Source organism: Punica granatum, chromosome 5 (genome assembly GCF_007655135.1).
Source record: "Punica granatum isolate Tunisia-2019 chromosome 5, ASM765513v2, whole genome shotgun sequence".
NCBI classification, from domain to species: Eukaryota; Viridiplantae; Streptophyta; class Magnoliopsida; order Myrtales; family Lythraceae; genus Punica; species Punica granatum.
The window spans coordinates 15,165,768-15,178,551 of NC_045131.1; the positions used below are offsets into that span (position 1 = coordinate 15,165,768).

At 48.6% G+C, this 12,784-nt stretch overlaps 1 protein-coding gene across 1 annotated transcript; it reads right to left on the reverse strand.

Annotated features, from left to right (window-relative positions):
• Positions 1-5,575: 5,575 nt before the first annotated feature.
• Positions 5,576-7,052, reverse strand: LOC116209005. The gene is made up of 2 exons (XM_031542580.1): positions 5,698-7,052; positions 5,576-5,579 (listed from the first exon to the last, which is right to left on the reverse strand). Exons 1-2 carry the CDS (start codon positions 7,050-7,052, stop codon positions 5,576-5,578), a joined length of 1,359 nt encoding a protein of 452 aa, XP_031398440.1.
• Positions 7,053-12,784: the final 5,732 nt, after the last annotated feature.

The following is a 12,784-nucleotide window of genomic DNA, read 5'->3' on the forward strand; positions in this document are numbered from 1 at the left end:
GCTTTGCTTCGGGGGCCATACTTACTATCAACCGAGATGATTGGGTTGATAACATGTGGCTCACTCAGTCGTTTTTGTCTTCGGCTTCGTTAAAAGGGGGTACTTCCGCATCAAGCCTCTTTCCTGTCGAAGTATAGGGAGAGAGATTTGATAGGAGTTCTCATGGAGGTGTGAACCCGTGTATCGCTCTTCGCCTATAGCTGGCGTGCCCCTGTGAAGGATAACAAAGAAGATGATGTATTAGGTGATTATACGGTGAAATATGTGGTAAGAAATGTAAGGTGGACCCATGGGAAGTTCCCTCATCCAACGCGCGACCCATGGGTGCCGCGCGTGGGGGACACTCAATTTCGGGAGTCCGATCATCGCCACGCTGGAGCGGTTAGACTGTGACTGGGGACCGCATAGTTGTACTTTCCCCGGTTGCGGGTTGGCATGCGCAACCGTCCTAGGGAAGGCTCGAGGAGCCGGGTCCCAAGAGGACAGGCGAGTCGAACAGGTCTAACAGAACTAATAGGGTGTCTTTGGGACGGTCCTAGTGCCACTTGAAAGGTTTGATCATGCCGGGAACCCATTTGTGAATGCATATAAATGTAAAACAGAGTTTAAGGAAGAGTGCGTGTTGCCTCGGTAGTTGGTTGATGGCTACAGCGGAGGGTGGGTTGGGCTCATTCTTCGATCGGCAGTGTGATCGTGCTGGAAGCCCCGTGGCGAATGGGCTGGGACATGCTATGTTCGTTGGAGCTGTCGCCTGTGATCTTTCGTGATGGAAGGTCGGTCCTCAGTGTTTGGACTCAGAAGAGGTAGCAGAGAAGTGTTTCCTGTCTCGATTTTAGAATTCAGATTGCCTTCTTGTCTGTTATTTCCTGCAATAGAAAAATGAGAACGATGAAGGAGCAAACTATGTTCGTAATTTCAACGTAAGGGTGCAGGGGATTGAACTAGCCTGGCAGGCGTCGTGCGAACGCGCCGGAGGTATGTGCATGGGTAAGGTGGAGGCATGCTCGCACGACGCGGAAGGACGCACTCGGTTGTGTTGGTGGATGTGCTCAGTTGCGCGAAGAGACGTGTGCTCTTGATCACGCGATGACGCTTGGTTGCGCGGGATTAGTGAGAAGGTAACTTTGCCAAGGAAGGTGGATCGGCCCTCGGGTCACGACTTGCCTTGCCATGAAAGTCGTGATTGGTCTACCTGCAAAGAAGGTCTTCACTCACTTGCATGGTGGGACTTTAGATGTTATGCAAAACAGTAAATGAGTAGAATATATGCGATGCGTGAGTTTTTCAAAACTAATGCCGTCATTCAAATTGGCTCAAAAAGTTCAAAATACAATGTAAATTTTGTAAAATAAAACCTTAAGCCAATCTTCCACCACACTAGGAGTTTGAGCGAGCGCAGATTGCGTTTCTGTAGTTTGGCGTGGGTCTGAGTGAGCTCCCTCTGAAGTAGTGGTTGGCCGACCAGTTCCTCATCTTTCTCAGCAGCTTACCGCCGAAGGTGATCGATCCTGTTATTGGTGAGGTCGACTATGGTGGATGTGCCTGAAGTGGGGGATGTCCTGGCAGGTGTGCCGGTCTTGGTTTGTGGAGACTTGGTGGGACCCTCGTGTGTTGACGGACTTTGTTGAGGCACGAACAAGAGGCCGAGCAAGGCGTCTCTTACCAAGACGAAAGGAAGACTGACTTAGGACTCATCCATATGAATGACACCCTAATTTTGTAAAACAGATAATGCATGTGTGCGAAAAAAAGTAAATGCCCACGGCTTAATACAAATTACAAGGTACATCGCTCTTGAAATAGAAAAGACTCAAGTGGCACTCAGGCCGACTCAACGGACTGTTCGTCGAAACCGGGTTGGAGGATGGCATGGAGCTCTTGCAGAATGCATGGTTTTAGTGCTATAGGGACCGTGCTACGTAAGGATGGGGGCTCCCGACTCAAGGGTGTCAATTCCTTGAAATCGAGCGGGGATCTTTGGGGGCCTAATCGACGGTCCAACCGTGCGACGTACCCTTACTCGGAACCCCTATCTAACCTGTGTTTCCTAAGATCGGTCGTGGGACGCGACCCGTAGGTACCTGAAGCTAGTATGATATGCAATGTGCGTGCGAGAAATAAAAGTGCATAAAGTAGATAAGCGGGAAATTGCGAAAAACGATAAATAAACAAGCAAACAAAGCAAGCGGGAACGAGCCCGAACCCTCTAAGTGTCCCCAGTGGAGTCGCCAAGCTGTGCGTACTCGAATTTCGTCTCGTCGGGGCACGCATGCGCGCGCCTAAATGCAACGCGGCTTGAGAGTGTCCACCTTCCCGGGGACGCACGACGGACGCACGTGAGAAGGGGTCGCCACTTGCCATTTTACGACCCGAAGGTCGAGGGCCGGCAAGTTACCCAGGTCTAGGGGTACGGGGTACACCTAAAATGTTAAGGTAATGGTCTGTACGGAACCGAAAATTCCGAATTCGGGGGTTCTATTACGTGTGGGCCTATATCTCACACGCCCTTTCGGTACTCTAACTTGTTTAAGCTTGCCATTTTAATTTAATTATCGCTTAATTAAGTTCCGCTCATCTTATGCGTTTTGATACCGTAAATTCGAAAAAACACTCTGACCGTCCACTCTCCTACCGGGATTTTACATGAATATATGTATAATATAAAACCTTACATTGTTCTCTCAAATAAATAAAAGACAAGCTATAATGACTAAATCCCGGTCGGTTCGCATTCGGCCATGATTTCGCTCATGCTCAACGTATAGTTTTGGAAAAGAGCAAAAATTAAATTAAATGTGCACTCGGTGTATGGGGGCATTGGACCCCGTGATCGACGGTTATGGGCGTTGGACCCAGTGTGAATCGAGTCCTAAAGGATCGGGCTCGATCCGCATAACAATCAAGTGCAAAAGATGTAACAAGCAAGCTCAAATAAACAATCAATGGGGTTTTGTTATCGCCGAATTTACGTGGATTAACTAATTATTAACCGAGGTATCTTGGCATACAAATCCTACCCTAAAACAAACAAAAGGGATGATGGATAGGGTATGTAGCATTCGGCATTATTTAAAACGGACCCGATAGACATGACGTCTGAGGTCGAGTCTCGAATGTGTGAGTTATTTTTAGATTATTCTGTATCGTGGCAATATGGCTTTTATAGATTAAGAGTGTTTTCACCTAAAACCCAAAACCTAACCCTCTACTTGACTATTTGCCCATGTTGATTATGCCGAGTTTGTAATTAATTTGTTTTCCCATGTTTTGACCAATTCTATGCACAAACCTACGCTAGAGTGACGGCAGGACAAAAACCGGTAATCATGCCCTTGAATCGGTAAATATGTGTGTGTATGAAAATCAAGATTACGTTGCACGTATCTCGGTGCTTTTGAAATAGTGAATTTGAAAAGGGCATGGTTAACAGTTCTTGAACTGTCGGCGTGATTACAGATTATTAATCAATTCGTACAATTTATTTAAAAGAGTCAAGTGATTTAATTTAGCCAAATTCAACGTTCCGATTACCCCGTATGTAGAATTTTAGGTTAATTAGAAATTTGCCGAATGCTTTGATTTACGGGTTTCGAGTCGTCGAGATAGCCATTTGGTTGACCGCCCGATAAACTCTAATTTCCGACATGGTCACGTTGCATACATATAATTACAAAAATAAAATATTTAAATGCGGCACATACATTGTCGGTGGGTGATCCAAGTAGAAAAGGGTAAGATATTTTTAGAAAATGTCCAGGGGACTAAATTGAATGATTTTAAAAGATCAGGGACTGATTTGAAAATTCTGAAAAAATTGGGGACTGATTTGAAAATTCTAAAAAATTGGGGACTGATTTGAAAATTCTAAAAATGGGGACTGTGTAAAAAATTATTGAAAATGTCCCAGGACTTATTTGAAATGAATTTGAAAATCGGGACTGATCTGAAAACAAAAAAATGGCCCCAGGACTAAACTGAAACAGCTTGGAAAGTTCCTTGGGAGGCTTGAAAAAATTCTGGGAATGCCAGGACTGATTGGAAAATAGTAAAATGACTGGGACTTGATTGAAAATAAATTTTGAAATTCGGGGCAGATCTGAAAAAGGTGAAAAAGGCCCCGGGACTAAACTGAAACAACCTGGAAAGTTCTTTGGGATGCTTGAAAAATTCTAAAAATTCCAGGACTGATTGGAAAATAGTAAAATGACCTTGACTTGATTGAAAATAATTTTTAGAGTTCGGGACAGATCTGAAAAAGGTGAAAAATGGCCCCGGGACAAAACTGAAACAACCTGGAAAGTTCTTTGGGATGCTCGAAAAAATTCTGAGAATTCCAGGACTGATTGAAAAATAGTAAAATGACCGGGACTTGATTGAAAATAATTTTTAGATTTCGGGGCAGATCTGAAAAAAATAAAATGCATCCTCTGGACTGAAATGTGACAAAGCAGAAAGTTTGTAAAAATCGAGTTCGGGACAAATCCGATCACCCACGCGACCCAAGAACACTCATTTCACATTATATCGATCAAGCAAGCAATAATATTCAGGAAAGGAGCCCTGATCATGCCACTAAGTCGAGAATTTACATAGTCCGAAAAGTTGAGGGACTTCTCTGTAAAATAAAAAAAAATCGCCGGACGAATCGGGTCGTATCAGGTAGGGTCGGACTGGCCGGAAGGAGAAACCGCCCGGAAGAGAAGCTGGGCCGGACTGGAGAGAGTTGGGCCTGAATGGGCTGAGCCTGCAAAGAAAGGGAAATGGGTCGAGGCCCGTTAGCCGAAGGGCGGCCGGGATCGGGGGAGCGGCGGCGACGAGGCTGGTGGGCGGCAGTTCTCGCCCCTGGACGCCGCGACGACGGCCGGAATGGACGCGGGAGATAGCTCTGGGCGCCGCCGATGCTTCGCCGTGGTCGATCGGGACCTCACCGGCGCTAAATCAGTCGGATTCGGGGCGGTTATCGCGGTTTTCCGGCGACGGTTCCCGAAATCTCCGATCTCCAAATTCTCCGAAATGAGAGCTAATTGTTTGATTTCGCTCACTGGGTCTTGTTCCTCTCTATCCCAATTCCATTTCTGTTTATTTAATTGCAATTTCTTCCTCGTTTTCGTTGAGATTTCGGCCAATCTTGGAGGAAATCGCGGAAATCCGCAATACGGGAATCTCTGGGCCAGAGATAATTTTTAGAAAAGGTGATAAATTAGGAAATGACAATTTTGCCCCCCTCGGAGCCGATGGACCGAAATTAGGTGCTGACACCCGATGCTAATGTAGGGGACAGCCGTCTCCTTGTAGATGGCATAGTCTTCTTCCCCTTTGACTGTGATGAGCTTTTCTTCTACGATGAACTTAAGCCTCTGGTGCAAAGTGGAGGGGACTGCGCCCGCTGAATGGATCCAAGGTCTTCCGAGCAGCAAGCTGAAGGCATTCGGAATGTCGAGGACTTGGAAAGTGACGCTGAATGAACATGGACCTACCTCGATCAGAAGGTCGATCTCTCCGTTTACTTCTCTCCGCGAGCCATCGAAGGCTCGAACTGCTGTCTTGCTCGGACGAATGTGATTCAAATCCACATTCATCTGTCTCAGGGTGGAAACAGGGCATACGTTGAGAGCCGAACCGTTGTCGATCATGACCCGGCCTACCACGAAGTTATTGCACTTACAGACGATGTGCAACGCCCGCGAGTGTGCGTACCCTTCGGAGGGAAGTTCGTCATCCGAGAATGAGATGTTGTTGGAGAAGATTGAGCCAACGGTCTCTTCAATGAGATCTGGAGCCGTCTCCTTGGGGACCTGTGCCATCGTCAATACCTGTAGGAGGGCTTCTCGGTGTGGCTCCGAGCTGAGGAGGAGAGCGAGTAGTGAGATGTGGGCTGGGGACTTGGCCATTTGCTCAACCACTTTGTATTCGCTCGCTTTGATGATCTTCATAAATGCTTCAGCTTCCTCTTCGGTTACCTTCTTTTGCGGGATCGGCATAACTTTAGGTAACATACCTACTGCGGCGGCGGGAACCTTTCCCTTGTTCACACCCTCCGGGTTCTCATATACGCGACCCGAACGCGTCACGCCCATGACACTGAACTGGTGTTCGAGACTGCTAGCATTCCCTCCATAGGCCCATGGGACCTTCTTGTCCAAATACGGCTCCCGTGCAGAGACGTAGATAACGAAAGGGGTAGGCGAGGCACTAAGCCCCGTGAACCCAACCGTGACTTCCGCGGGGACATACTCGATCACAAAGGGGGAAGGGTCGTCTTGTTCGCTCACGTCCTCCCCTAAGGTGCAAATGCTGATCATATTAATAGAGGGTCCTGAGCTCGACCCATGATCAGGGAGGGGATTGGCCTGCACATTCGGGGCCCTCACGGCATTGAATGAGAGCTCCTTCGCATCGATCATCTCTTGGATTCTCTCACGTAACCTCCAGCAGTTATCCAGGGTATGCCCCGGCGCACCCTGATGATATTCACAACGTTTGCTCTGGTCTTGGGCGGTTGGGTCGAAGTTAGGGCCGGGCGCTATTGTTCCGATCTTGTTGCCCGCATGAAGTTGCCGGTATATGTGGGAGAGCGGGACTGGCAAGGGTGCGTACTGCCTGCGCGGTCGCGGTTGTGCTATGCCGCCCTGTTGACCTTGCGGGGGCGGGACCTGTTGTGTCGGCTGAGGAGCTCTCGAAGCCGGGGGTTTGTACTGTTGGGCTTGAGGTGGAGCGGGAGTATAATGGTGGACGACCGCTTGTGAGGCCACAGGTAGTGGAGCCGATAAAGCTGAATAGTAGATAGGTTGAGCAGGAGGTTGAGGTTGATAATGCGCCGCCAGCGAAGCGTAGGCGGCAATAGAAGGCGATACGGGCGCGAAATTCACTGAATACTGCTGAGATCCCGCATGCGCTGGATTAACGGCATTAACCGAGACTTCTTTCCCTCTTCTTCCGCCGGAAGAGGTCGCCGCTGCAGGGGTCTTCTTCGAGAACTCCTCTCCCTTTCCCTTCGTAGGGCCTTCAAGTCTCCCCAACTTGATGCCGAGGTCCACTTGTTTCCCGGCCATGATTATTTTCGAGAAAGTGGACTTGTGGCCCATAAGGTGTGAGTAATAGGTCCCTTTGAGGGTCCCATGGAATATCTGAATTTGCTACGCCTCGCAAATTGGGGGATAGTGCTTTGCCGCCTCCGATCGCCAATTCGTGGCGTATTCTTTGAATTTCTGTCCCTCCGCCATTTCCATCGTGCTCAACTCGAGGAAGGACGGAGGTATCTCCATGTTGTATTGGTACTGCTCAACGAATCTCCTAGATAGTTCGGCCCAAGAAGGAATGTCCTCGGCCTGGAGGGACATAAACCAATTCAAGGCAAGACCCGATAAGCTCTCCTGGAAAGAGGTGACCATGAATTGCTCGTAGTCCCAATAGTTGAGCATCTTCGCGCGGTAATGGCGGAGGTGGTGTCGCGGGTCTTTAGTCCCGTCATACTTTTGGAACTCAGGTACTTTGACCTTAGGGGGTAGCTGCATGCCGGGGAAGAGAGATGAATCTAGGTAGCTCGTGCTGTGGCGGGGGTCACCAGCCTGAAGGGCCCTGATGGTCTCCTCCATTTCTTTATCCTCCTTTCCTGTTCAGTCTCTGCCTCAGGGAGGAAGTGTGTTGGTGGAGCAAAGGGTACCGCATGGATTGGCGTGCCCGATTTTGGAAATGTGGTGTTTATGGGAGGTGGGGCTTGGTAGAGGAAGCCGATATGGGATTGTGGAGCTTGAGAAGGGAAATGTTCAGTCGTGTGAGCAGGAGCGTGGGTGGTTGGTGGCGGGACTGTGAATATCGGGGCCGGGGCCAACGCGAAGACAGGTGGGGGCACGGACATGGGCAGTTCTGATATCGCCGTTGGTGGGAAAGGGGCGACCGCTGGGGCATCAGACGATTGAGGGAAAGCGGGTGGTACTGGGAGATTGCTAACCGGATAGGTCGCCGGTATATGTGCTGTCGTTAGGGCGGTTGCATCTCCGCTCTCCTGAACAAAGGTCGGCAAGACCCATGTATTCGGGTCAACCGTTGGCCCGTACCTCGGAGGCGAGGTGGAGCTCGACGAAGCACGGTTTGGGCCTTTGAGTAGAGCCATGAGCTCGGCCATGTTGGTGGCCATGTTGGCGGCTAGTTGATTGACCGTGCCCTCGAGTGCTGCAATGCGTGCGTTATCATCGGGTATGGATGGCACCTGCACTGCCAGTGGTGGAACTCGAGGAAGAGGTGCTCCTGAATACGCCGGGGGTGTGCCTGAGGAAGCAGGTGGCAGAAGATGGGTCGAAGGAGCTCCATGATGTGCCAGTGGCACGCCTACGGGGGTCAACGGTGGTGGCGCATGCATCGTTGGTGGTTGAGAATGAATCGGCGTCGGTGGTGTATTCTCCTCAAAGACAGCGAGTTGATTTTCTTCCGCCATTCTTAACTGGAAGCGCGTGGGATACCAGTGCTCCGCCAGTTATAGTTACCTGTATCAACAAGTGTGTAAATTGCAGTGCAAGCGAGTTACGTGGAATAATAAATAAGGGGATAATGTGCATGAGATGCATGGATTTGAAAACTAATGTTGTCACTCGCATTGATTCAAAAGGATTTCAAGATACAATGCAATTTTTAAGAAACAAGCCCTAAGTCGTTCTTCCACCGCGCTCAGGGTACGAGTGACTGTTGCCGTGAAAAGCACCGATTCAGGTGAAAACCTGGTGGAGGCGTCTATCCTAAGGGGTGCGTGGACCTCCACGGGCTCTCTTCCTGAACTTCTCCAAGGCGACATTCGCTCGTGCCAGCTCCTGCTCGCTCCTCTGCAGCTCGGCGTGGGTCTGGGCGAGCTCTCTCTATAATCGCCGCTAATCCACGAGCTGCTCGTCTTTCTCTATGACTTCTCGACGAAGATGATCTCTCTCGGCCCTGAGGTTAGCAAGCTCCGCTTGGATGGCCACGTTCGGGGTGAGAGATGCTCCCGTTGGTCCGCTATCTTCAGCCCGTGGAGAGTCGGCGAAATCCTCGTGTGCTGTAGGACCCCACCGATAGAAACGGAGGACATATTCCTCGGTAGCCTGGAAATCCTGTTCTTCAAGGGTTGGATGCTCGGGGAAATACGGATGCTCGATGACCACGGTTCGCCACCCGTCCAAAACCTATTCGATGTCTCTTTGGCGATCCACGGATGTCTGATCCTCCCGCCAAGTGTGTTCGAATTTAGCCAGTGCCGTGTCCTCGGGGACTGTCTGCAAGCTGCCAAACTGCCTCATTACTCGCGCCGGGAAATATGTGGTGGACCCCGCATGACTTACAAGTGGTACTCTGTTAAAATCAGGGCACCTAAGGGCCGCGGATCCGGGTGGCATCCACGCGGCTCGCCACTTAAAGCCCCTAGGTGGTATTTCGCGAAAAATTTTGATCCACTCGGAAATCTTGCGATCTTCCACGTGCACGAGAGACAGCAATCGAGAAATGATCGACTCTAGACCATTAAAATACATAACCGAGCGCACTAAACCGAAGGGGTTTGCATGACTTTGAAACCAAATTTGTAAAAGGATGGGGGATCCTCTTATTTTTCAGTCACGTGTTCTCAAAACACGGTCGAGGGACCGAACGGTCTCAGCCACAAGGGCTACCTCGTAACCGCGCCCTTCGACCACTTGGAGGACAATGCTGGCCAAGGCCGCATCGATGAGACTATGCGAGCGAAGGAATAAGAGAGTCCCAAAGATTAGCAATAGAACAGCATGACATAAATCCTTTCGAAGAAAATCCCCCTGGACCCTATGCGCTCGGGACTCAATAAAAGGAGGAGTTTCTCGATTGCAATCTCCGTGCTACCGGAGTATGCGAGTTCAGCATTCAAACGAGTCGTAGGAACCTCGAGTAGGCGTGAGACTAGGGTTGGTCGGGTGGTGTGGAAGTTGGGTTCTACAATGCTGTGGACAACTGCGGTCCGACCAATGAGTGTCCGGTACTCCTCGATGGTTGGTGTGAGCTCGGTACCCTGTATGTCAAAGACGGCGCGACTTGGATTCCAGAATGCGATGGTGGCCTCGAGAAAATTCCAATCTACGTGTCGGGTGGCCAACAATAGAACATCTTCTACGAATGCAGCGATATAGTGGCGGTCGACCGGGCGCAGCGCCGTCCATATGCGGGCAATTTCCTCGATTGGCGGTGTGACTCTATCAAGGCGCGGACAGGAGAATGAGTGCGTCATCCCTTACCAAGATGAAAGGAAGATCGACTTAAGACTCATCAATGCGAATGACATTCTAATTTTTAAAATTTACATGATGCATGCTTGCGAAAATGTAAATGCCCACGGCTTAATTCTTGATACAAGGTACATGTACATCGCTCTTGAAATAGAAAAAGATTCAAATTGGCACGCAGGCCGACTCGATGGACTGTTGTCGGAGTCGAGTTGGAGGATGGCATGGAGGTATAGCATGATGCATGGTTTCGGTACTACAGGGACCGTGCTACGTAAGGATGGGGGCTCCCGACTCAAGGGTGTCAATTCCTTGAAATCGAGCGGGGATTTTTGGGGGCCTAATCGACGGTCCAACCGTGCGACGTACCCTTACTCGGAACCCATATCTAACCTATGCTCCTATTATCGGTCGTGGGACGCAACCCATAGGTACCTACAAGCTAGTATGATATGCAATGCATGTGCGGGAAATAAAAGTGCGCAAAGTAGATAAGCAGAAAATTGCAGAAAGCGGTAAATAAACAAGCAAGCAAAACAAGCGAGAACAAGCTTGAACCCTCTAAGATGTCCCCAGTGGAGTCGCCAAGCTGTGCGCACCCCTATTTCATCTCGTCGAGGCACGTGTGCGCGCGCCTATGCAACGCGGCTTGGGAGTGTACACCTTCCCGGGGACGCGCGACGAACGCACGTGAGAAGGAGTCACCACTTGCCATTTTACGACCCGAAGGTCGAGGGCCGGCAAGTTACCCGGGTCTAGGGGTACGGGGTACACCTAATTGCTAAGGCATATGATCTGCGAAACCCGAGGTTCCAAATTCGGGGGTTCTATTACATGCGAGCCTATATCTCGCACGCCCTATCGGTACTCTAACTTGTCTAGGCTTGCCATTTTAATTTAATTACCGCTTAATTAAGTTCCGCTCATCTTACGCGTTTTGACATCGTAAATTCGAAGGAACACTCCAACCGTCCACTCTCCGACCGGGATTCTTACATGAATAAATGTACAACATAAATCCTTACATTGTCCTCTCAAATAAATAAAATACAAATTACAACAACTGAATTCCGGTCAGATCGCGTTCGGTTATTATTTCACTCGTGCTCACCATGTGGTTTGAAAAGACTGGAATTGAAATTAAGATGCGCGCTCAGTGTTAGGGGGTTAGACCCCGTGATCTACGGTTGGGGCATTGGACCCCCTATGGATCGTATCCTAAGGGATCGGGCTCGATCCGCATAACAAAACAAGTGCAAGAATGTAACAAAACGGGCATAAATAAACAAACAATGAGATTTTATTATTGCCGAATTTACGTGAATTAATCGATTATTAACCGAGGTATTTTGGCATGCAAATCCTACCCTAAACAGACAAAGTGGGTACAAGGTGTGAATCGATCAAGGATCGCCTTGGGAAGGTATTTCGCATTTGGCATTATTTTCGAGGACTTGACATACGTGACGTCTGTTGTCAAATCTTGTGTTTGTGGGTTGCTTTTAGAATTGTTCTATGTTGTGACACTACGGTTGTTACAAGTTATTACCGAACATTGACTCCGCCCGTAAATCCTAGAACCTAGTGCCTATCCCGCTATTGCCCGCTTTCGTCTTAACCAAGTACATAATTAGTCCGGTATTTGTATTTTGAGCCCATCCACCCGAACTAACTACCCGAGACTATGCTAGAATAACAAAAACTCATCGGTCGGATAGAGCGGGCTATGCAGATGAACCTGCGCCTAGATAGGTAGCCCATCCCTACCCTGATACCATAATGTTTCTCTTATTCTAACCCTAGGGGGTGTCGCTAAGTTGCAAATAGACGATTTTGCCCTTGAGGTAAAAATTATTATGCGGTGCGGGCCACCTCGGCCTGTGACCGGCGCTAACCGATTCCTTGGACCTTCCAAGGTTGTCAAGAATCCTAAAAGAGCTAAAAGATCGGTTAATCTATCCAAAAGTGATCTAAGAAAAACTTCCACGTCCCGACCTGAGTTTCCTGAAATCAGGTGAGGCCTCGAATCAAGACGCGCAAGTCCTTCCTAGACATCCATGTCACATCGAGCCACGTGTCTCGGTTTTGATAAAATTTGCAAGTTTTGAAAAGGGCATCAACACATGTTTGCAGCCTATCGACGCGTGTTACCGGTTTATTACCAATTCGTACAAAATTATTAGGGCCAAGTGAATTAATTAATCGCATGAACGTCCAATTACCCCGTTAGTGAAATTATTGATTAAATAAATTAATGTTTTGCCAAATGCTCTAAATATGCGAGTTTCAGACCGTCGAGCTGATCATTGATAGACCGTCCGATGCGAATCCTAATTCCCAACCATCTCGGGATTGAAAAAATTTTATTTTAGGTCGAGTTTACATGATTAATCCGATTCATGTGAGGTTTCGATTAAAACGAGAAAATAAAGCGTTTAAACACGGGTCAATAACATATTATCACATCAAGCACGACAAAAATATATATTTACACAATCGGTGCCACCATGATCATGATAAACACATACAAACATACACACACATAATATTAACGGAATCGATAAAAC